Source organism: Schistocerca piceifrons, chromosome 2 (assembly GCF_021461385.2).
Source record: "Schistocerca piceifrons isolate TAMUIC-IGC-003096 chromosome 2, iqSchPice1.1, whole genome shotgun sequence".
Lineage (NCBI taxonomy): Eukaryota > Metazoa > Arthropoda > Insecta > Orthoptera > Acrididae > Schistocerca > Schistocerca piceifrons.
In genome coordinates, this window is record NC_060139.1 from 455,383,444 (window position 1) to 455,408,362 (window position 24,919).

The 24,919-nt window shown below is 45.8% G+C and overlaps 1 protein-coding gene across 8 annotated transcripts in view; it reads right to left on the reverse strand.

The window, feature by feature from the left end:
- The window catches only part of LOC124776830, a 322,032-nt gene that overhangs the window by 222,391 nt on the left and 74,722 nt on the right, over positions 1 to 24,919 (reverse strand). For 7 of the 8 annotated variants that reach the window (XM_047251994.1, XM_047251997.1, XM_047251989.1 and 4 more), the window contains one exon: positions 1,052 to 1,168. The exons of the other annotated variant lie outside the window; for it this stretch is intronic. In XM_047251994.1, coding sequence (XP_047107950.1) covers positions 1,052 to 1,168 — 117 coding nt within the window. The remainder of the gene's footprint in view (positions 1 to 1,051; positions 1,169 to 24,919) is intronic. 8 annotated transcript variants of the gene reach the window in all.

The following is a 24,919-nucleotide window of genomic DNA, read 5'->3' on the forward strand; positions in this document are numbered from 1 at the left end:
CAGTCATATGATCTAAAAGCTAAGCTGCAACCACTGTGCTGCATTCTACATGGACGTGGCAACCAACAAGCTGTCTGTCCCCATGGATGGCCATCAACAAACTGTGGCCAAGAAACAGCAGGACCACCCACTTGCTGAGCATGCTGCCCAACACAGTATTCCTTATTTCAATGACTGCTTCACAGCCCGTGCCATCTGAATCCTGACTACCAACAGTAGCTTATCTGAACTGCACAGGCGGGAACTCTCCCTGAAATATATCTTATGTTCTAGAAACCCTTCTGGCCTCAACCTTCTTTAGTCACTGTTCTTCACCTACCTATCCTCTTACCTCTTCCCCCACCAGCACTATGTAGCTTTCTATTCAATTACACGGACAGTCTTTTTACTTCTCTCCTTTTCCACATCCATCCTCACCTCTGTCTAGCCTCCCGAGTGCACCTTGCTGCCCTACCCTTTCCCCACGCCGTCCCTGTTTTCTCCTTTAAGCAGCATTTTACTGCCTTCCATCCCTACCCTGCTGCCCACCCCCTTCCCCACCACAGCCTCCCACTGATCCCCACCACCCATCATGTGCTGTAGCTCACAGTCTGGCTTCTGGAGCCAGAGACAGTGGTCATGTGCATGTGAGTTGCATTTGCTTAAGTGAGTGTGTGTGTGTGTGTGTGTGTGTGTGTGTGTGTTTCCTAATTCAGAGGAAGGGTTTTTGGCCCAAATCTTACTTGTTTGGCAGTCTGTTATGCCTGTCTGCGAGTCAGCATCTATATGGTGAACAGCAATCTATCCTTCCCATAGCATTGTCATTACTCCATCCTGGATTTTTTATTGTTTGATTTAAGCTAACCACAAAAATGTACAATGCATACATAATAAATTAGCTTTATATTGATGGAGAAGATCACAATATATTTGTTTCTGCAAAATTGATAATTATTCCCAATTTAAAACAAAATGAATACCAAAATGTATATCCAACAATGTCAATTAATTCAGAAATACTGAAATAGTAATTGATGAGCAGCTTTTCTTTGGTATACATTGATTTACTTACAGATTCATCACTTGATGCTTCACTTGCATAGGACTGGTTGTCTGATTCTGGATCTGATTCTGGACAGGGGGTAGGTTTCCTGTATGAGCTCCACAAAGGCTGTACCTCTTGATCAGCCTGCATATAAGAGACCTTCAATTACCAATGAAATCAACAAACTGTAGTAGAAAAATAGTTGAAGAAGCAGTTAGCAAGAAGAAAGGAAAGGAGGTTTTAAGTTGGACAAAGATCATCTTCCTGTTTATAACTGAATTGAATAACAACAATAATAATAATAAGGCAGTAGTTGTTGATGGTAATGAGACTGATCTACATGTATACCTACATCTCTACCCATCTAACCACTGTGAGGTGCAATACAAATGATACATCCAACTGTACCTGTTATTAAAGCTGCTTCTCATACCATTCACACATGGAGAGCAGGAAGAATGATGCTGCCTCTGTGCGTGTTGTAGTCAGTCTAATCTTACTTGCGTGATCCCTATGGAAACGATGCATGGAGAGTTTAAAGTATACACCTAGATTTAGCAGTTAAAGTTGGTTCTAGAAACTTTATAAGTACGCTTTCATGGGATAGTTTGCATTTATCTTCAAGACTCTGCCATTTGAGTTCTTTCATCATCTTCGTGACACCTTCCCATGGGTCAAACAAACCTGAGAACATCCATGCTGACCTTCTTTGAATGCATTCAATATCCACTGTTAGTCCTGTTTGGCACAGGTCTGCATTGCAGACCGACTGCATTTCTGTAGTATTCTACCAATAAACCACAGCCTGATACCTGCTTTACCTATGACTGAGCCTATGACTGAGCCTACGCGATTGCTCCATTTCATGTATCTACAAACTGCTACAAAGTTATTTGCGCCAGTTGATTGATTCCAGCTGTGACTCACTGATACTTTACTTCATAGGATACAATGTTCTTTCATTTTGTACAATGCACCATTTAACATTTCTGAACATTTAAACTGAGTTGCCAATCTTTGTACTAATTTGAAATCTTACCGAGATTTGACTGAATATTTGTGCAGAACTTTTCATACAGTACTTCACTTTAGATGGCTGCATCATCTGCAAGAAGTCTGAGCTTACTACTAATGTTGCCTGCAATGTCACTAACATACAACATGAATAGCAAGGATCCATCAGTCTTCAAGGGGGCACATGTGACGTTACTCCCATACATCTGTCAATGACTCTCCATCCCAGATAACATGATATATCCACACCCAGAAATAATCAATCCAGTCATGTGTCTCACTTGATAACCCATATTATCATACTTTCAACAATATGCATATGTCTGACAATTCAAATGTCTTTCAGAAGACAAGAAACACTACACCTATTTGCCTGCCTCGATCTATGGCTTTCAGTATGCCATGTGAGGAAAGTGAAATTTCGGTTGCACATGATACATATTTTCGGAATCTATACAGTTTGGAGGGGAGTACCTCATGCATTTAATGACAGGATATAATCTAACATTCTACAATAGATGGGTCCCAAGGACACTGGATGGTGGTATTATGGATCACCTCTCCTGCCCTTCCTGTAAATGGGTGTAACCATAGCTTTCCTCAAACCACTGGAAACAGTTGCGCTCGCTCGCTCGCTCTCTCTCTCTCTCTCTCTCTCTCTCTCATTGAGAGGGGAATTATATAACATGGGCTGACTCAGCTGAATTCAAAATTGAATCTAAAGGTGCTCCATCAGGCCATGGAGCCTTATTCAGTTTCCATAACTTCAACTTCTTCTCAATGACACTGGCACTAATTCTAATTTCACTCATCTTCACAGTGGTACAAGAATCTAATTGAGGCATCAATCTTGGATTTTTCTTGATACAGGAACATCATGCATTTCCACTTTTGCTTTGCTACCCTCAATTTCACTTCCTGTATCGCTCATGAGTGTCTAGTGTCTGGACACCAACTTTGGTACCACTAGCAGTGTTCATACAAAACCATAATTCCTTTGGGTTTTGTGAAAGGTGTTTCACTAATTTCTGCTATGGTAGTCACCGAGAGCTTCATACACTGCCCTCTTGACAGCCAAATGAATTTCATTAAAAATCCCCCTATCTAGTCCTGTGCTTTGTTTTACAGCTATTATACAGTAGTTTCTGTTTCTTTAGAAGTTTCTCTTTGGGACTATATACCACAGAGTATCACTTCCATCATGAACTGCTATACTAGGTACATATCTATTCAGCACATGATTAACTTTTCTTTTAAACCTGAGCCATAGTTAGTCTACATGCTCCATCTTCAGTTAAAAGTTTTAAGTTCCTCAATGAGATATGCCCCTTTATCTGGCTTACCTGAACATATAAATCTTTCTACTCATTTTATTTTCCCTTTGTACTCTGGAAATCATTGTTGTTACAACTGCCTCATGGTCACTTACACCAGTTTCAATGAAGACATCTTCAAAAAATTCAGGTCTATTTATTGCTATTAGGTCCAATATATTCACATCATGAGTGGAATTCCAAACTATCTGTTCTAGGTATGGCATTTAGCAAGGATGTCTAGTCATGTCCGCTAGTGAGGTGTAACAGACCCAAATGAGTGTCAGGCCCTGGAGCCCGAGCATTACAGTATGATTAATGAACTGAGGTTTCCTCTAAAGTTTTTGGTTGCATCAGGTGAGTAAGATGTCTGGTAAAAGGACCCAATTACAATTTTGTGCTCACTCTTGATACTGAACCATGCCCAAACAATCTCACATACTGCTTCAATTTCTGTCTCGGTGGATTTATGTCTCTTGTCTGCTCCAATAAGTACACTTCCTCCATTAGTCTATCCTTTCAATATATACTTAAATTTTCCTCAAAAATATCACTGCTCTAAATTTTGGGTTTTAACCAGCTTTTGGCACCTAGTATTTATGTGAGTTCACTGCATTTTAGGATTGCTTCAAACTCTGTCACTTTGTTGTGAATGCTTCAGCAGTTAACCACTAGGATGTTAATCCTCTCACCTGTGGATGGAGGAGGGGTATTTCTTTGGATCTTACACCAATACTTCTACGCTCCCTAAATTTATAGTAATCTAAAAACCCCTTGTGTGCAGCACCTCACACAAAGTCATTTACCTGGGTAGCAGTCTCTGATGTGTAGTGCACAAATGATCCATTTAGGAGGACTGCACAGCTCTCCAGCCAATGGGGAAAGTCTAAAAAATGACGGCTTGTCACAGAACCTTTGCAATTCTGGCTTAAACCTTCCACTCAACAAAGAATCAGAAAGCCATGGTCTGTCCTTGGGACAGTGCTACAGACTGTCAACTTCACTGAAACTCCGTGAGCAAGGCTGGCATTCTTAACCTTCCTGGAATGAGCAAGGCTGGCATTCTTAACCTTCCTGGAATGATCCAGTTATGTCCTCGTAGGCCAGACAACACGCATTGTTTGCCCAACGTAAGTCACAATTTGCAACTGGTTTCGCCCCTCAATGGCTGCTGAACATGTGCATATGGTGTTTTCTCCCTTCCCTTGTTGCCATTTCTCAAAGAGGTACTATTTTTGCCACACATTCAAACCAATGACTAATAGGCCCTTGCCCTTTTGCCTTTGTCTCCCCTTGACACAGGACACAGGACTGATCAGTGTTGGTAGGGTATCCTACAGTCATGAAACAAGGAATCCATCTTGTATAAAAATTCTTAATTTTGTGCACTTCTACAGCTTATACTTATAACTGAAGCAACTTCTGGAATTGTAAGAAACTGAGAAGAATTAATACTTCTGAAAGGCACAAAGGTTTCATACATCAAATTTTAATCACCGTCAATGTGAAGAGTTTTTCGCTCACTCTCATCCTACTGACAATTTCTTGTGTCAATCGTATAGCAGCTACTTCAAAACAGTTTCTTCTGTGTTTGGAGCTTAGTCAACATTTTGGTATATTTGTTACATTACTTATGACAGATGATAATACTATTTACAATGGATTAAAGATGGGAGGGAAGTAAGAGTTTAACATTTTGTTGGCAATAAAATCATTAGAGATCAAGTTGGAGATATAATGAAAACAGGGTAAAGCAGGAAACTGGTCATGTTCTTTTCAAATTTACTTCCCAGGGATAAAATACACAGAATGAATATATACCTACAACTTGTACAGAAACCAAACTGCAGTTACATGAGTTGTTAGAATTGGATGGGAGGCAGTAGTTGTAGTCTTTACCCAATGTTGTTCAATCTGTACACAAAGAAAGCTTCCGAGAAAGGTAAAGAGAAATTTAGAAAATGTAGTCAAGTTCATGGAAAATAAATAAAAACTATAGGGTTTACCAATGATTGCAGTTCTGTAAGAGACATCACATAAATCTGAATGTCAGTTGAATAGAGTAGATAGTAACTTGAAAAGACTTTACGAGATGAACATCAACAGAAGTAAAACAAGTATACTGGAATGTACTCGAATTAAATCAGGTGATACAGAGGGAAGCAGATTACAAAATTAGACAGCAAGATGACTTTTGCTATTTAGGCAGCAAAATAACTTCTAGTGATTTGAAGTCAACAGGATTTAAAATGCTGAATGGTTATCATAATCATTTCTGAAAAAGAGAATTCGTTAACCATCAATATAAATGTATTATTTGGAATTTTTTGTTTTATGGAAGCAGCAGATAAGGTGAGAAGTAACAAGACTGTGGGTGCATTGGTGGAATAAAGGGTCGTGTAGCACTGGAATGGGAACAGAGAAGGGGCTAGGTGGCTAAAGGACAATGACTAACAAAGGTTGAGGCCAGGAGGGTTACGGGAATGTAGGATATATTGCAGGGAGAGTTCCCACTCATACAATGCAGAGAATATTATATTGGTGAGAAGGATCCAGATGACACAGGATGTGAAGCAGTGATAGAAATGAAGAATGTCGAGGTGCACGTTCAGCAAGTGGATGCAGCTGTTTCTTGGCCACAGTTTGTCTGTGGCCATTTATACAGACACAGACAGCTTGTTGGTTTCATACCCATGTAGAATGCAGCATAGTGATTGCAGCTTAGCTTGTAGATCACATAACTTGTTTCACAGGTAGGCCTTTGATGGGATAGGTGGTGCTTGTGACTGGACTTCTTGTGGTAGGTGGCTGTGGGAGAATGCATGGGGTAGATCTTGCATCCAGGTCTATTACAGGGATATAAGCCATAAGGCAAGGGGAAGGGAGCAGGGGTTGTGTAGGGACGGACGAGGATATTGTGTAGGTTGAGTGGGCAGTGGAATGCCATGGTGCGAGGGGTGTGAAGGGTAATGGGTAGGATATTTCTCATTTTGTGGCATGACAAGAGGTAGTCGAAACCCCGCCTGAGAATGTGATTCCGTTGCTCCATTCTTGGGTGTTACTGAGTCACAAGAGGAATGCTCCTCTGTAGCTGGATGGTGGGACCTTGGTACAATGTTGGGAGGGAAATTACGGTTTGAAATAAATTATGGCCAAGAAACAGCTGGATCAGCCAGTTGCTGAGCACACTGCCCAACATGACGTTCTTCATTTCAATGACTGCTTCACATCCCGTGGTACCATCTGGATCCTTCCCACCAACAGTTTCTCTGAACTGTACAGTTGGGAACTCTCCCTGCAACATATCTTACGTTACTGTAACCCTCCTGGTCTCAACCTCTGTGAGTCGCTGTCCTTTACCCATTTAGGCCCTTCCCTGTTCCCACTACACAGTCCTCTATTGCACCAATGCACCCACAGTCTTGTTACTCATCATCTTTCCCTCTGCCCCCTCCCCCCCCCCCCCCAGCTCCCCCTCCCCACCTTTATCACCCTCTGTCTAACCTCTGGACTGCACCTAATTGCCCTACCGTCTCCCCACCTCGTCCCTGTATGTTCCCACAAGCAGCACTTTGCCATCCCCCACCCCTTCCCTGCTAACCTTCTCCTCCCCATGCTATCCCTTCCTCACTCTGCTTCAACCTCCTTACCATAACCATCCGGTTGCTTCTCTCAACATGTGCTGCTGCTCATAGTCTGGCCTTAGCGACTGTGGTCATGTGTGTTTCAGTTGCATTTGTGCGAGTGTGTGTATGTTGTGTAACATGAATGAAGGCTTTTTTGCAAAAGCTTACTTGCTGACAGACTTTTTGTTGTGACTATCTGCACTCTGCATCTCCGCTATGTGGTGAATAGCAACTATCCTTTCATAATACTATCATAAACTCTCTTGTTCTTTTATGGGCACATGCACATGCAGCTATGAGACTGGAGACTGAGAAGCAAGGGAAAAATGATCAGGTTTAAAAAGTCTCACTGACAACAAAATCATAGAGACAGAGCACAAGCTCAGAATGGAAAAGGAAAATGGCCATACACTTTTGAGAATAAACAGCTAGGCACTCTCCTTTATCAATTTAGGGACAACGTATAAAATTCAAATTTGGGTGGCTGGATGGAGATTCGAACACTCCTTCTCCCGAAGGTGAGCCCAGTGTCCTGTCGCTACCCCAGCTCACTTGGTTGGAGTGCATATCAATGGCCAGTCTGAAGTACTTAAAGCTGAAACTGATTTAACTCTGACTCATTCATAGACTGTCCAGCTCATTCTCAGTTAAAATTGATACACCACGTTGCCCAAGCAAAGTGCCAGAGCATCATGCAGTGATCACGGTGTGTTTTAGGTGCAATAGCCTGTAGTTTGTAATGTATGCTCCAGTTTCCTAAGGCTTCAAAAGGTTATGGACACCCACTCAATGAATAATATTTGTCAGAACACTAGAAAAGTGAATGGTATAAGGAAATTTCTAGTAAATTATCAGAGTAATGCACCTTCCTTTTGGAAGTGGACAATTTAATTAGAAATGGCATAACAAGCCCACAGAATAAACAGTGTACTCTCTGAAGCCTGGTACACACTGCATCCCAGAGACAAAGATCAAATGTACAGCACAGTTACTGCAGGCAAGCACATAAAAGCAAAGTAATGACACAGCACTCATACAGCTCATCATGTCCTGCAATATCCACCATAAACCTACTGACACAGGAAAAATAAGGTTCTGAATCTGATTATGAACTCAGAAATGTTTTTATGATACATATAAAAGCACTGAATGGTCTCTCTAAAATGGCAAGTACATGCAAAATTGAACAACATATGATGAAAATGTGTTGCCCACACAAAGTTTCTGATCAAATATGCAGGGAAATCTTCTGAGTAAACAGACATAAATCTGAAGAGATTCATATGATGACAGAGGAAGACATGAGAGGAGAACCCAGTAACATGTTGGAACTCATATCTATTAAAGAAAGATTAGTAATATGTTCAAGGTATGCTTGAGACAGAATCTGAAATAGTTTTTCTCTACTGCACTGACATCCTGGACAACATGGCACGTCTTTCATAGGAAAAATATGAAAAATTGATGTAAAGTATTATTTACTTGTTTCAATGTATTTCATGTAAACAGTGACTCTCTCTCTCTCTCTCTCTGTGTGTGTGTGTGTGTGTGTGTGTGTGTGTGTGTGTGTGTGTGTGTAACAGTGGCAGAGTTCAGCCTGGTGAAATATCTGGCACACTAGAGAATACGGTCAACCAACATGACATAGGCAGGGGAAAACTGTTCTGCTCAGGCAGAGAGCATCTCTGAATGACTGCCTGCCCTGCACATCGGTTGTGTGCTCATGCGATACTTTAGTGGAACACATGCTTTACAAATGCCAGGTCCTCTCTGCTCTGTTATTGCTGTGTGTAGTGTTTATTGGGCCTGAAGTTACCTATTCCATACGAGACGCTCACCAGACTGACAGAAGGAAAGGAAGGTGGTAATGGCACGCTACATCTGCAAGTGTACCAGTGCAGGATACAAAACAGGCACAAATAATTAGCAAGACCACAACAAGACACACACATACATATGTGGTCCATATCCACTGTCGCCATTATTGAGTTACACTTTGCTTCTTGCAGTGAAGACAGATATCCACCAGGGAAAAAATGAACCACATCCTGGAATGTGTCTTCTCCTGATGCCTCTTGATAAATTTGTATACTTCTAAGTTTCGATACTTCCTTGGTCTGTAATATAATGGCAGACTATGATTTAGAGGTACATGTTGACAATGATTCTGGAGACAATGAAAGTAAGTAAACGCACAATAGTACATTACACATTTGTATACTCCAATTTTTAACTTGATTTTATAAGTAATGGAACACAAGGGCAATTTCTGCATATTGCTTGCTACTGAAATACCAACTGTACAATGCACAATCCAGCAGAGAGCCTAGTGATACAGAAATATCCATAATTGAGTTTACACCAGTCTTACTCAATAGCCAATGGTAAGTAATTCACATCTAGTTTCTCAGGTATTTCACAGAAATCGTTTCTTTCATGAAAACAATTATGTCATTTGTTTAAACGTCATAACTGCATAAATAACAGCACAGTTACATTTTATTTCTTACGTTACATTCCCGTAACCCTCCTGGCCTCAATCTTTGCTAGTCATTGTCCTCTCCCATCCAGCCTCTTCTCTGTTCTCATTCCACCACTACACAGCCCTCATCCTCCACCGCACCCAGTCTTTTTACTCCTCTCCGTTATCCCACCTCTCCAGTGTCCTCCGTCAATCTCCTGACTGCACGTAGCTGCCCTACCCTCTTTCCACCTCATCCCTGCCCACTCCCCAACTGCACATCACCGTCCACACCCCTACCCTACTATCCCCCCCCTTCTCTGCCCCAGACTCCTCCTTACCCCCACCCAGTCGCCACTCCCATCATGCACTGATGCTGCTGTTCTTAGTGTGGCCTCAGTTTCCTGAGACTGCATCTCGTGTGCGTGTGCGTGTGCGTGTGCGTGTGCCATCCAGGATTGATTTAATGTAAATGGTATGTGTGAGAGTCGCTCAAGAATTCAGGAAATTTGTATACAACAAAAATCATCCTCTAGATCTGTTATGTCGTAAGTCATAAGTGCAGGAACGATTATGTATCCTGAAGACCTACAGGCAGCTCACAGATTCTTTTGAGCTTTCAGAAAAAAAAGCAACTAGATGTATCTTCACAATATAGTGGTACGGAAAGTGCTAAAGATCAGTAGCTTTCAGAGGAGGAGGATACAGCTTTGTTTCCCATATGCCTGAGTCATTATTGTAAACACTACCACAGAGCTGAAAATAAAACAAAGTACCTTACTTTCAGATTAAATAAAGAATTGTGTACAACCTGCATTTAGCTTTTTGCAAGGAAAGAGAACTGCAACCATTAGATTTTACTCTGTTGTTTCATAATCCCAAAAGGACAAATGCCGAATATTTTATAAATTTTAAACTGATAACCATACTGACAATGAAGGGCAAAGGGAAACAACAAAAAAATACTCATAATCCACACCCATGAACGGCAAAGACAGCAAGAAGAGTGTAAGAAGTGGAATGTGCGAAGCTAGTCTAGAAACAGTTCCTCCCAGTTTTGAAATGGAGAAGACATTAACCTGCACCAAGATTTCAGCAAAGTTGGCCTAGCACTGCTGACAATTACATGTGTATAATCTCGGACTTCATCACCTTGGGAGTGAAGTGGATACCACATTTGTGTGTCACAAAATGTTTGCCTCAAGATGACCACAGAGAATTTTATTATGCATAATCCTACATCTACATCAACATGCATACTATGTAAACCACTATACATGGCATGGTGGAGGGCACCTTGTATTACTTCTAGCCTTTCTCTTTCCTGTTCCACTCTCAAGTGGAGTGAGGAAGACACGAATGTCTACATACTTTCACAGAAGCCCTAATTTCTCTTACTTTGTCTGGGATTTTAGTAATAATAATGTGTTGCTTGAACCTACCTGTAACAAAACTACCAGCTTTATCTGAACTGCTTCAACATCTTCCTTTGATCTGAATGGGTTGGGGATCCCTAACACTTAAGTAGTACTCAAGAATTTGTTCCAAAAGTGTTCTTTATGTGGGTTCCTTTGCAGATGAGCTACACTTTCCTAGAACCATCTCAATAAACCAAAGTTGACCATTCACCTTCTCTAAAACTGACCTTATGTGCTAGTTCCATTTCACATAGCTTTGGCATTTACTTAAATTTTACCACATTTAAAACAAGTTGGCATTCGTCATATAAAACTGAAATTTTATAGAAGTCATCCTGTATCCTCCGGTACAGACACCCAACGACGACACTTTCCCATACACTATAACATAAGCAGTTAACTGTCAAAGATTGCTGCTTACCCTATCCATCAGATCATTTATGCATATATATGACAGAAGCAGTCCTATCACACTTCCCTGGTGTATTCCTGATGATGTCCGCCTCTCTGATAAACAGTCACTGGTGAGAATAACACACTGGGTTCTGCTTTGTAAATACTACTTAAAAGTTTTCCAGTCATTCATTTATCTGAAAATCTGCTCTCTATGTGCCGATTTTTGTCAACAGTTTGTAATAAACCACTGGGTCAAATGCTTTCCAGAACTATAGGCATTTGGAACCTAACTGCTGCCCTTCATACATGGTTTGTAGTATATTCTGCAAGAAAATGACAAGCGATGCTTTTTAAATCATTGTGGTTACACGCTTTTATGTCTCTCTCTAAGAAGTTTATTATATACAAACTTAAAATAAACTCCAGGATTCTGCAGTAAACAAATAAACTGATGTTATGGATATTGATCAATAATTATGCGGGCTATTCTTTTACCCTTTTATATTTGGGAGTAACTTGCATATATTTCCAGTAGCTTGTATAATGTAACTGGATAGATACACAAGGTATTAAGGACTGCAAGCCTTTGGAGCCAGTGGCTTCTTCTGGCAGAAGAGCTGAGGAGGAAGAGGAAGAGGAAGAGCTGAGGAGGAAGAGGAAGAGGAAGAGGAAGAGCTGAGGAGGAAGAGGAAGAGGAAGAGCTGAGGAGGAAGAGGAAGAGGAAGAGGAAGAGCTGAGGAGGAAGAGGAAGAGGAAGAGCTGAGGAGGAAGAGGAAGAGGAAGAGGAAGAGCTGAGGAGGAAGAGGAAGAGGAAGAGGAAGAGGAAGAGGAAGAGCTGAGGAGGAAGAGGAAGAGGAAGAGGAAGAGGAAGAGGAAGAGCTGAGGAGGAAGAGGAAGAGGAAGAGGAAGAGCTGAGGAGGAAGAGGAAGAGGAGGAAGAGGAGGAGGAAGAGGAGGAAGAGGAGGAGGAAGAGGAGGAAGAGGAGGAGGAAGAGGAGGAAGAGGAGGAGGAAGAGGAGGAAGAGGAGGAAGAGGAGGAGGAAGAGGAGGAAGAGGAGGAGGAAGAGGAGGAAGAGGAGGAGGAAGAGGAGGAAGAGGAGGAGGAAGAGGAGGAAGAGGAGGAAGAGGAGGAGGAAGAGGAGGAAGAGGAGGAGGAAGAGGAGGAGGAGGAGGAGGAAGAGGAGGAAGAGGAAGAGGAGGAGGAAGAGGAGGAAGAGGAAGAGGAGGAGGAAGAGGAGGAAGAGGAAGAGGAGGAGGAAGAGGAGGAAGAGGAAGAGGAGGAGGAAGAGGAGGAAGAGGAAGAGGAAGAGCTGAGGAGGAAGAGGAAGAGCAAGAGGAAGAAGAGGTGCGGAGAAAGAGGTGTGGGTGTAAGGGGTGAAGAGGGGGAAGGGGGTGAAGGGGGTGAAGGGGGCGAAGGGGGTGAAGGGGGCGAAGGGGGTGAAGGGGGTGAAGGGGGCGAAGGGGGTGAAGGGGGGGAAGGGGGTGAAGGGGGCGAAGGGGGGAAGGGGGCGAAGGGGGGGAAGGGGGCGAAGGGGGGGAAGGGGGCGAAGGGGGGGAAGGGGGCGAAGGGGGGGAAGGGGGCGAAGGGGGGGAAGGGGGCGAAGGGGGGGAAGGGGGCGAAGGGGGGGAAGGGGGCGAAGGGGGGGAAGGGGGCGAAGGGGGGGAAGGGGGCGAAGGGGGGGAAGGGGGCGAAGGGGGGGGAAGGGGGCGAAGGGGGGGAAGGGGGCGAAGGGGGGGAAGGGGGCGAAGGGGGGGAAGGGGGCGAAGGGGGGGAAGGGGGCGAAGGGGGGGAAGGGGGCGAAGGGGGGGAAGGGGGCGAAGGGGGGGGAAGGGGCGAAGGGGGGGGAAGGGGCGAAGAGGGGGGAAGGGGCGAAGAGGGGGGAAGGGGCGAAGAGGGGGAAGGGGCGAAGAGGGGGAAGGGGCGAAGAGGGGGAAGGGGCGAAGAGGGGGAAGGGGCGAAGAGGGGGAAGGGGCGAAGAGGGGGAAGGGGCGAAGAGGGGGAAGGGGCGAAGAGGGGGAAGGGGCGAAGAGGGGGAAGGGGCGAAGAGGGGGAAGGGGCGAAGAGGGGGAAGGGGCGAAGAGGGGGAAGGGGCGAAGAGGGGGAAGGGGCGAAGAGGGGGAAGGGGCGAAGAGGGGGAAGGGGCGAAGAGGGGGAAGGGGCGAAGAGGGGGAAGGGGCGAAGAGGGGGAAGGGGCGAAGAGGGGGAAGGGGCGAAGAGGGGGAAGGGGCGAAGAGGGGGAAGGGGCGAAGAGGGGGAAGGGGCGAAGAGGGGGAAGGGGCGAAGAGGGGGAAGGGGCGAAGAGGGGGAAGGGGCGAAGAGGAATAAGAGGGGGAAGGGGCGAAGAGGAATAAGAGGGGGAAGGGGGGAAGAGGAATAAGAGGGGGAAGGGGGGAAGAGGAATAAGAGGGGGAAGGGGGGAAGAGGAATAAGAGGGGGAAGGGGGGAAGAGGAATAAGAGGGGGAAGGGGGGAAGAGGAATAAGAGGGGGAAGGGGGGAAGAGGAATAAGAGGGGGAAGGGGGGAAGAGGAATAAGAGGGGGAAGGGGGGAAGAGGAATAAGAGGGGGAAGGGGGGAAGAGGAATAAGAGGGGGAAGGGGGGAAGAGGAATAAGAGGGGGAAGAGGGGAAGAGGAATAAGAGGGGGAAGGGGAAGAGGTGTGGACGAAGGGGAAGGGGAAGAGGTGTGGACGAAGGGGAAGGGGAAGAGGTGTGGACGAAGGGGAAGGGGAAGAGGTGTGGACGAAGGGGAAGGGGAAGAGGTGTGGACGAAGGGGAAGGGGAAGTGGTGTGGACGAAGGGGAAGGGGAAGGGGAAGTGGTGTGGACGAAGGGGAAGGGGAAGGGGAAGTGGTGTGGACGAAGGGGAAGGGGAAGTGGTGTGGACGAAGGGGAAGGGGAAGGGGAAGTGGTGTGGACGAAGGGGAAGGGGAAGTGGTGTGGCCGGAGGGGAAGTGGTGTGGCCGGAGGGGAAGTGGTGTGGCCGAAGGGGAAGTGGTGTGGCCGAAGGGGAAGTGGTGTGGCCGAAGGGGAAGTGGTGTGGCCGAAGGGGAAGTGGTGTGGACGAAGGGGAAGTGGTGTGGCCGAAGGGGAAGTGGTGTGGCCGAAGGGGAAGTGGTGTGGCCGAAGGGGAAGTGGTGTGGCCGAAGGGGAAGTGGTGTGGCCGAAGGGGAAGTGGTGTGGCCGAAGGGGAAGTGGTGTGGCCGAAGGGGAAGTGGTGTGGCCGAAGGGGAAGTGGTGTGGCCGAAGGGGAAGTGGTGTGGCCGAAGGGGAAGTGGTGTGGCCGAAGGGGAAGTGGTGTGGACGAAGGGGAAGTGGTGTGGACGAAGGGGAAGGGGAAGAGGTGTGGACGAAGGGGAAGGGGAAGAGGTGTGGACGAAGGGGAAGGGGAAGAGGTGTGGACGAAGGGGAAGGGGAAGAGGTGTGGACGAAGGGGAAGGGGAAGAGGTGTGGACGAAGGGGAAGGGGAAGAGGTGTGGACGAAGGGGAAGGGGAAGAGGTGTGGACGAAGGGGAAGGGGAAGAGGTGTGGACGAAGGGGAAGGGGAAGTGGTGTGGACGAAGGGGAAGGGGAAGTGGTGTGGACGAAGGGGAAGGGGAAGTGGTGTGGACGAAGGGGAAGGGGAAGTGGTGTGGACGAAGGGGAAGGGGAAGGGGAAGTGGTGTGGACGAAGGGGAAGGGGAAGTGGTGTGGCCGGAGGGGAAGTGGTGTGGCCGGAGGGGAAGTGGTGTGGCCGGAGGGGAAGTGGTGTGGCCGGAGGGGAAGTGGTGTGGCCGAAGGGGAAGTGGTGTGGACGAAGGGGAAGTGGTGTGGCCGAAGGGGAAGTGGTGTGGCCGAAGGGGAAGTGGTGTGGCCGAAGGGGAAGTGGTGTGGCCGAAGGGGAAGTGGTGTGGCCGAAGGGGAAGTGGTGTGGCCGAAGGGGAAGTGGTGTGGCCGAAGGGGAAGTGGTGTGGACGAAGGGGAAGTGGTGTGGACGAAGGGGAAGTGGTGTGGACGAAGGGGAAGTGGTGTGGACGAAGGGGAAGTGGTGTGGACGAAGGGGAAGTGGTGTGGACGAAGGGGAAGTGGTGTGGACGAAGGGGAAGTGGTGTGGACGAAGGGGAAGTGGTGTGGACGAAGGGGAAGTGGTGTGGACGAAGGGGAAGTGGTGTGGACGAAGGGGAAGTGGTGTGGACGAAGGGGAAGTGGTGTGGACGAAGGGGAAGTGGTGTGGACGAAGGGGAAGTGGTGTGGACGAAGGGGAAGTGGTGTGGACGAAGGGGAAGTGGTGTGGACGAAGGGGAAGTGGTGTGGACGAAGGGGAAGTGGTGTGGACGAAGGGGAAGTGGTGTGGACGAAGGGGAAGTGGTGTGGACGAAGGGGAAGTGGTGTGGACGAAGGGGAAGTGGTGTGGACGAAGGGGAAGTGGTGTGGACGAAGGGGAAGTGGTGTGGACGAAGGGGAAGTGGTGTGGACGAAGGGGAAGTGGTGTGGACGAAGGGGAAGTGGTGTGGACGAAGGGGAAGTGGTGTGGACGAAGGGGAAGTGGTGTGGACGAAGGGGAAGTGGTGTGGACGAAGGGGAAGTGGTGTGGACGAAGGGGAAGTGGTGTGGACGAAGGGGAAGTGGTGTGGACGAAGGGGAAGTGGTGTGGACGAAGGGGAAGTGGTGTGGACGAAGGGGAAGTGGTGTGGACGAAGGGGAAGTGGTGTGGACGAAGGGGAAGTGGTGTGGACGAAGGGGAAGTGGTGTGGACGAAGGGGAAGTGGTGTGGACGAAGGGGAAGTGGTGTGGACGAAGGGGAAGTGGTGTGGAGGAAGGGGAAGTGGTGTGGACGAAGGGGAAGTGGTGTGGACGAAGGGGAAGTGGTGTGGACGAAGGGGAAGTGGTGTGGACGAAGGGGAAGTGGTGTGGACGAAGGGGAAGTGGTGTGGACGAAGGGGAAGTGGTGTGGACGAAGGGGAAGTGGTGTGGACGAAGGGGAAGTGGTGTGGACGAAGGGGAAGTGGTGTGGACGAAGGGGAAGTGGTGTGGACGAAGGGGAAGTGGTGTGGACGAAGGGGAAGTGGTGTGGACGAAGGGGAAGTGGTGTGGACGAAGGGGAAGTGGTGTGGACGAAGGGGAAGTGGTGTGGACGAAGGGGAAGTGGTGTGGACGAAGGGGAAGTGGTGTGGACGAAGGGGAAGTGGTGTGGACGAAGGGGAAGTGGTGTGGACGAAGGGGAAGTGGTGTGGACGAAGGGGAAGTGGTGTGGACGAAGGGGAAGTGGTGTGGACGAAGGGGAAGTGGTGTGGACGAAGGGGAAGTGGTGTGGACGAAGGGGAAGTGGTGTGGACGAAGGGGAAGTGGTGTGGAGGAAGGGGAAGTGGTGTGGAGGAAGGGGAAGTGGTGTGGAGGAAGGGGAAGTGGTGTGGAGGAAGGGGAAGTGGTGTGGAGGAAGGGGAAGTGGTGTGGAGGAAGGGGAAGTGGTGTGGAGGAAGGGGAAGTGGTGTGGAGGAAGTGGAAGTGGTGTGGAGGAAGGGGAAGTGGTGTGGAGGAAGGGGAAGTGGTGTGGAGGAAGGGGAAGTGGTGTGGAGGAAGGGGAAGTGGTGTGGAGGAAGGGGAAGTGGTGTGGAGGAAGGGGAAGTGGTGTGGAGGAAGGGGAAGTGGTGTGGAGGAAGGGGAAGTGGTGTGGAGGAAGGGGAAGTGGTGTGGAGGAAGGGGAAGTGGTGTGGAGGAAGGGGAAGTGGTGTGGAGGAAGGGGAAGTGGTGTGGAGGAAGGGGAAGTGGTGTGGAGGAAGGGGAAGTGGTGTGGAGGAAGGGGAAGTGGTGTGGAGGAAGGGGAAGTGGTGTGGAGGAAGGGGAAGTGGTGTGGAGGAAGGGGAAGTGGTGTGGAGGAAGGGGAAGTGGTGTGGAGGAAGGGGAAGTGGTGTGGAGGAAGGGGAAGTGGTGTGGAGGAAGGGGAAGTGGTGTGGAGGAAGGGGAAGTGGTGTGGAGGAAGGGGAAGTGGTGTGGAGGAAGGGGAAGTGGTGTGGAGGAAGCGGAAGAACGGTGAAGGAAGCGGAAGAACGGTGAAGGAAGCGGAAGAACGGTGAAGGAAGCGGAAGAACGGTGAAGGAAGCGGAAGAACGGTGAAGGAAGCGGAAGAACGGTGAAGGAAGCGGAAGAACGGTGAAGGAAGCGGAAGAACGGTGAAGGAAGCGGAAGAACGGTGAAGGAAGCGGAAGAACGGTGAAGGAAGCGGAAGAACGGTGAAGGAAGCGGAAGAACGGTGAAGGAAGCGGAAGAACGGTGAAGGAAGCGGAAGAACGGTGAAGGAAGCGGAAGAACGGTAAGGGAAGCGGAAGAACGGTGAAGGAAGCGGAAGAACGGTGAAGGAAGCGGAAGAACGGTGAAGGAAGCGGAAGAACGGTGAAGTAAGCGGAAGAACGGTGAAGTAAGCGGAAGAACGGTGAAGTAAGCGGAAGAACGGTGAAGTAAGCGGAAGAACGGTGAAGGAAGCGGAAGAACGGTGAAGGAAGCGGAAGAACGGTGAAGGAAGCGGAAGAACGGTGAAGGAAGCGGAAGAACGGTGAAGGAAGCGGAAGAACGGTGAAGGAAGCGGAAGAACGGTGAAGGAAGCGGAAGAACGGTGAAGGAAGCGGAAGAACGGTGAAGGAAGAGAACTGGTGAAGTTCAGGAAAAGGTGTAGAATTGGAAAATTCACCCAGAACCCCAGGTCAGGTGAGACTTAGTGAGTCCTGTTAAGTTTCCCCTGACATGGGTTCCAAGTTCCTTTTCTGAATTCTACCCCTTTTGCTAAACCTCACCAGTCCTCTTCCTTCACCCCTCCTGCCAGAAGAAGGAGCCACCGGCTCCAAAGGCTTGAAAATCTTGCTATCTTTTATATATATGTTTTCCTGCTGTCACTTGGTGAACAGATTTTTTATCTATCCAGTCACAATTATTTTTCAAAAATTGATTACTTTCATTGATTTATTTTCCAGTTGGTTGGCTCTCTCCACTGAGTAACAGGTGTGTGATAAATGCAAGCAACTACTCCCTGTATAATCAAGCTGAGATTCAATCTGGACCTGGTGACTTACTTTTCTACGTCTCCCATGTGTTCAGCAGTCGAACAATGTTATGTCTCTACAGTCGTCCAGCATAAATGATTTTTTAAATGTGACATCTAAAACGTCTCTCTCCTTTTGTTGTCTTCTGTTGCCACACAAGACTTGTCTATAAGTAACTGAATAGAAGCCTTCACTCCAGTTAGTGATTTAACGTAGGACTGGAATTTTCTAGGATTCTTGGCAAGATCTTCCATTATAGTATGATGGTAGAAGTTATTGCATGATCTCTGCATTGATCTGTTTACAGACACACAAATTTCCAGCAATTTTTGCTTTTCAATCTGTCTGCATTCTTTTTTGAACTAACAGTACAACAGTCTCTCTTTTCCTGGAATTTTCTTAATTTTGCTACTTAACCACAGTGGGGCTTTTCTGTCATTAATCTACTTACCTGGCACATACTTGCCAGAGAGTGAGATTGGCAACAGTTTACACGTCCCACATAATTACTCTACATCTATAATAATGGAACTAAACGGCATCCTTTCACTGTCTTAGTGGGATTCTAATGACTGCATATTTAGTCTTTCCAGCACAAAAACCCTCCTAGCCGTGTTGATGAATTTATTAACTTCAGTAACCAGTGTGGCTTCGATAAGATTGTGATCGCTAACCCTTGCCCACCTCCAATACTTGTTTGAAGCTAAACGGCAAAAAAAAAAAAAAAAAAAAAAAAAAAAAAAAAAAAAAAAAAAAAAAAAAAAAATAATAATAATCCACTCTGTATAGGTTACCACACTATTTACTCAAGACAGTAGCACAAGTTATACTACAAAAACTACAAGCTACAAAGAATGAAAACAAAAATAAATATGATCCCTGTTGTGAATGGATTTGCACTACCAATCTTCTTAAGATCACTAATGCAAGCTACTAAGAAAACACTGATTCTGTCACTGACAGTAGTTCCCTGGATGCTCACAAACAAGAAAAAATTTGATACTCTTGTGAGAAACTGAAAAGCAGCATAGATGATATGTAACAAACTCCAACCATTGTGGTGGAAAATACACAAACTTGAAAATGGCTATGGTGGGGTATTATCTCAATGGCAAAAAGATAAAGTGTTTCACACTGTGATAGATGAGAATAGGTCATAACAGTCGAGGAGTGTAGTGCCAGTTCATAGTTCACTTGGGCACAATACTCTGACAATGAGACATATCATAATCATCAGGTGAGCTGACAAACTACACTCATGAGGGCACGTGGCTGACTAATATCCCCTGCCCAAATGAGCTGCTCCGTCCGCAGTCCGTGGCTGTGGATGAGCATCAGCCTCAGCGATGGCGGAGATGCTAGGTCGGCGTCTGTGATGGCACTGATGTAAGTTCTCTGTCCGCCCTGATCACCAGATTGTTTTGTTTGCTGAGAGTCTTCTTAATTAAACTTAGAGCTGGTTCACAAACCTTGCTAAGATTTTAGCTGCAACCTTGGTTGATAAGATCATCACTGGTAAAAATTTCTATGGGCTCTCTAATGACGCTGTCCCAGTATTTGGAAGTCTGTACCAAAATCCTGGTACGTTTGTACTCCATCACGCGATTCTTGGACAAACAGTGCTCTGCTACTGCCGACTTGTTGGGATTCATTCCTCGAGTGTGCCTCTGGTGTTCTCAACAATGATCTTCGATGGTGTGCACTGTCTGTCCAACATATGTCTTCCCACAGTGACATGGAATCTGGTATACACCAGCCTTCCTCATGTGGAGACCACCTTTGACGCTTCTCAATAATGTTCGTGTTTTATTGGGCAGCAAAACAGTTTTTAATTGGTGCTTCTTCAATATGCATCCAAGTTTTCCCAACTGTATGCCCAATATGCGGAATAAAGGCAGTGGTTGTCTCTTCTTTTGTGCCTTCTTGCATCTCCACAGGTTGTACTGTTGTGTTGGGGCAGAGAGCACAGTTGATCTATCATTCTGGGTACCCATTTTTTCAGAACACGGTTCTCAGGTGTCCCAGTTCCTGGGGCAGACACTTTGCATCTGAAATGGTACGCTCCCTGTGTACTAGTGTTTTTAGTACCCCATTCTTCTTAGCAAGGCTTGGGAACCAGCACCAAGATTAATTCAGAAGACTTGGCAGACAAAACGACCTGGCAATGAGGGTGGACAGAGAACTTACATCAATGCCATCACAGACACCTGCGGTAGCATCTCCACAACCTCAGGCATGGACAGTGGATAGAGCAGCTTGCATTGGCAGGGGATGTTAGTCAGTCACATGCCCTCAGGAGCTCAGTTCATCAGCACACCTGACGATGGCAACATGTCTGATCGCCAAAATATTGTGCCCATTAGACATCACGAACCACAGTACGCCCTTGGACTGTTTGATCAACAAATACACCTGGAGAAACTGAAGAATCACTGAATAAGCCACAGCTTTCTACCAAAATGGTCAAAGTTATGGCGGCACTGAAAAATCACACTAAGAATATGACATTCATGTGTCTGAGAGTAGGATGATCTAGCATTAAAAGTAAAGGACTAAATTATTTCTGGTTGTGAGACTGCAGATAATGAACTTTATGTTACTTGCTGGGTAGTCACGTGCTGCTCAAAAAAGAATGCTACTGATAAACACCAAGTAAAATAACATGTGGGTGACACTGACACAGTGGAATTTGCCAGATGAAAGGTGTGTCATTCTCCATTCACGTGCATGCCACAGCCAATGGAGGGGCATACAGACTACAAACAAAACCAGAGAGACAAAGTTATGTGACCTTAATAAATGTTTTCCTTACATATCTGCTTGTAGAGCTCATGTGAGCACACACAAAATGCATTCTTGTTCTTAGCACTGGGCGAGTCCACCTCTCTGTTCTAAATGATTGGTCGCCTCAATTGTTTGTTGCCTACTGAGCCGTGAGATTCATCAGTTGTGAATGAAACCTTCTCTGCTTGCCACAGCTACACTGTGGAAATGGAGGCGTGTGCACACTGGTTGCCCTGCAGCCTTTCTCTAATGATTTTAAAGAAACTACTTGGTATCAAAAATTGATTCTCATGTCTGTCATAGCCTGATTCATCAGCTTCATGATGAACTGCTCATCATTTCATTAATGGTTATAGTTATTGTGATATTTCTATATTTAGTAAAGCACTGTACAAAATTTAAATAGTTTGCAATGAAAAATAGGGGTTACTCTGAGTTTGGATTCAGTGTGATAGATCAGTATTGCTGTGCACAATATAAATCTAACATACAAAATTTTTCTTCGAAGTTGATATGAAATCTATATCTATTAGCAATCTTGACAAAATCAATTTATGTCATGCACTCGCTTCTGATTGTGTGAGCAAATGATAGAGTGGAAGTGAAATATTCATAACATTCTCCTTATCTCATAAATGGTTCGAGATACTGAGATAAATTTTAGCAGGTGTTAGTGTACGAAGGAGAGAGTGTTTTCCAACATAGCAAATATGCAATCTACTGTGATACACAACTGACTACAGAGTTTTGTTGAATAAAATAATGTAATAATTTGAAGGACCATTGATAGCTGGTAAAATATAAATTGAGTATGGGTTTGTCACAACATAAATGAAGGAATCACTTCTATTTTTAAACCAAGCATGAGCTTTTCATAAGCTTTTGATCTATCTTGCCCTCAACTGTTTGATTAACGGCAGACTGTTTCAGTATTCTGTTATAATTACAACTGCCTTATCACTTTACTGAGGTGAAATTATGCAAACCGCACTGCATTTGGAAAAATAAGCTAATTTTAACATGGCAGCAACAGAAAGAAGAAAATGCGTGCAAAGAGGCAAAAATAAATTGCTCCCTCTCTCGCAACATCAGTGTAATCCTGTATCCATTGACTTGTTGAATTACTTGCCGTATTGGCATAACCTATTAATAAGGCTGTTTGCAGACACTCTCGTTGTAGCTTACAAGTTTTGTGAGGTAGGCATTTGTGTGAAGGCTTAAGCCGTTTGACATATGAAAAAGTAAAATTTGAAAACAAACAGAAAAGTATCTCCTCGACAACTGCTTCTATCCATAGAATAATTTCTATTATTGCAATGTGCAAAAGGTGGTGGGTAAGAATTATCAGTTCACACCTATATATTAAAATAAAATTATAAACCTTTATCCATGTTCACAAATTAATTTGTGATTGAAAGCAAAATGACCTGTTCCACATAATTATGATTTATCATGTAAAATGATCCACAGAATATGAAACTAACTCCAGGACTACACCTCCCCTACCGTGGTCTCCCATATGCAAAGGAGCCCCCATCACTACCACTGCATCATCTCCCTCCATACCATCTGCATAGCTAGCAGTAATATAATATTGCATGTGCTCTACCATGCTTCCTAGCAGAAACAAACAACATAACATTGTGCCACTGAGCAAGATGAGAGGTAAATTGCTGAAGACTCGGATTTCTCATTACATGCTTTATACACACATCAAAAAAAAGTTTTGCACCACCTCGGTTCCAAGAGTTCCGGAACCTGTACAGAAAATTGGAATAGAGATCAACATAAACATCATTTCTGCCCTTTTTATTGTTCATGAAAACCACGCATTGCATGCTGTACCACCATCCAGCGAAACCTTCAGAGGTGGTGGTCCAGACTGCTGTACACACTAGTATCTCTAATACCCAGTAGCACATCCTCTTGCACTGATGCATGCGTGTATTCACAGTGGCATACTGTCCACAAGTTCATCAAGGCACTTTGGTCCAGACTGCCAAGCACTCTGGTCCAGACTGCCCACTCCTCAATGGCAATTCGGCGTAGATCTCTCAGAGAGGTTGGTGGGTCACATCGACCCTAAACAGCCCTTTTCACTCTATCCCAGGCATGTTTGAGAGGGTTCATGCCTGGAGAACATGCTGGCCACTCTAGTTGAGTGATGCCACTATCCTTAAGGAAATTATTCACAAGATGTGCACGATGGGAGCGCGAATTGTCGTCCATGAAGATGAATGCCTCAACATTATGCTGCTGATACGGTTGCACTATCAGTCAGAGCATTGCATTCACATATAGCACAGTCATTACAGAGCCTTTCATGATCAACAGTGGCGTATGTCGGCCTGACGTAATGCCACCCCAAAACAGAAGGGAACCTCCACCTTGCAGCACTCGCTGGACAGTGTGTTGTCTAAGGCGTTCAGCCTGACCACATTGCCTCCAAACATGTCTCTGATGATTGTCTGGTTGAAGGCATATGCAACACTCACTGGTGAAGACAATGAACAATGAGAACTGAGCAGTCCATTCAGCATGTTGTTGGACCCATCTGTACCGCGCTGCATGGTGGTGTGGTTGCAAAGATGGACCTTGATACGCACATCAGGAGTGAAGTCGCGCATCATGCAGCTTACTGCACACAGTTTGAGTCTTCACACAACATCTTGTGGCTGCACGAAAAGCATCATTCAACATGGTAGTGTTGCTGTCAGGGTTCCTCCGAGCCATAATTCATAGGTAGTAGTCATCCACTGCAGTAGTAGCCTTGGACAGCCTGAGCAAGGCATGTCATTAACAGTTCCTATCTCTCTGTATCTCGCCCATGTCTGAACAACATTGCTTTGGTTCACTCCGTGACGCCTGGACACTTCCCTGGTTGAGAGCCCTTCCTGGCACAAAGTAACAATGTGAACAGGATCAAACCACAGTATTGACCGTCTAAGGCATGGTTGAACTACAGACAACATGAGCTATGTATCTCCTTCCTGGTGGAATGACTGGAACTGATCGGCTGTCGGACCCCCTCCGCCCATAGGCGCTGCTCATGCATGGTTGTTAACATCTTTGGGCGGGTTTAGTGACATCTCTGAACAGTCAAAGGGGCTGTGTCTGTGATACAATATCCACAGTCACCGTCTGTCTTCATGAGAACTGGGAACCAGGGTGAAGAAAAACTTTCTTTTTTATGTGTGTATTACGTGATAACTTGTTGAAACTCTTCCACTAGAGTGCGTAAATTCAAGGCAAACTCTAGACAAAGCGATAAAGTATACAAGAAAATTGTTATTGTGTCTTTTATTGTGATGATGCCATCACAGTTCAGCTAAAACTGATTTTTAGAGCTGGAAATAAATGAACTGGAAGTGATCATAATAATTCCAAGACCCTAAGTGGCCTCTGCAACATAATGTATTTATGTTCTTTAGACTGTATTTTTGCTGCTCATGTGTAATGAATTAATAGTTCATTTACTTTATGTGCACTGTCTCATAAGATAATATGCAAAAGAAGTCAATCACCCTGTCTTTAGGTCAATATAGTGAAAGCATAACGCAGAGCAAAACCCTCTCAACTGAGTTTACTGATGAGATCATGTATGTGTTGAGTCCATTCTAACTTGTTATTCAGCTGAGTCACAAGGAGTTTTAGAAACAATGTTTCATTTAGTATATGACCATTAAGGTCTACTTCTAGTTCAAGTAGATAATTTTTGCTTTCTGGAGCTGCATGATACGTGTCTGTGAGATTAAGACTTAAATTGTTTGTTGTGTATTAGTTGCAGGCCTGTTCAGCTATCACTTACAATGTGACTTAAAAAGTTGAATATATACTCTCAATTACAATGCTTATGATGTCAGAAGACATAGTG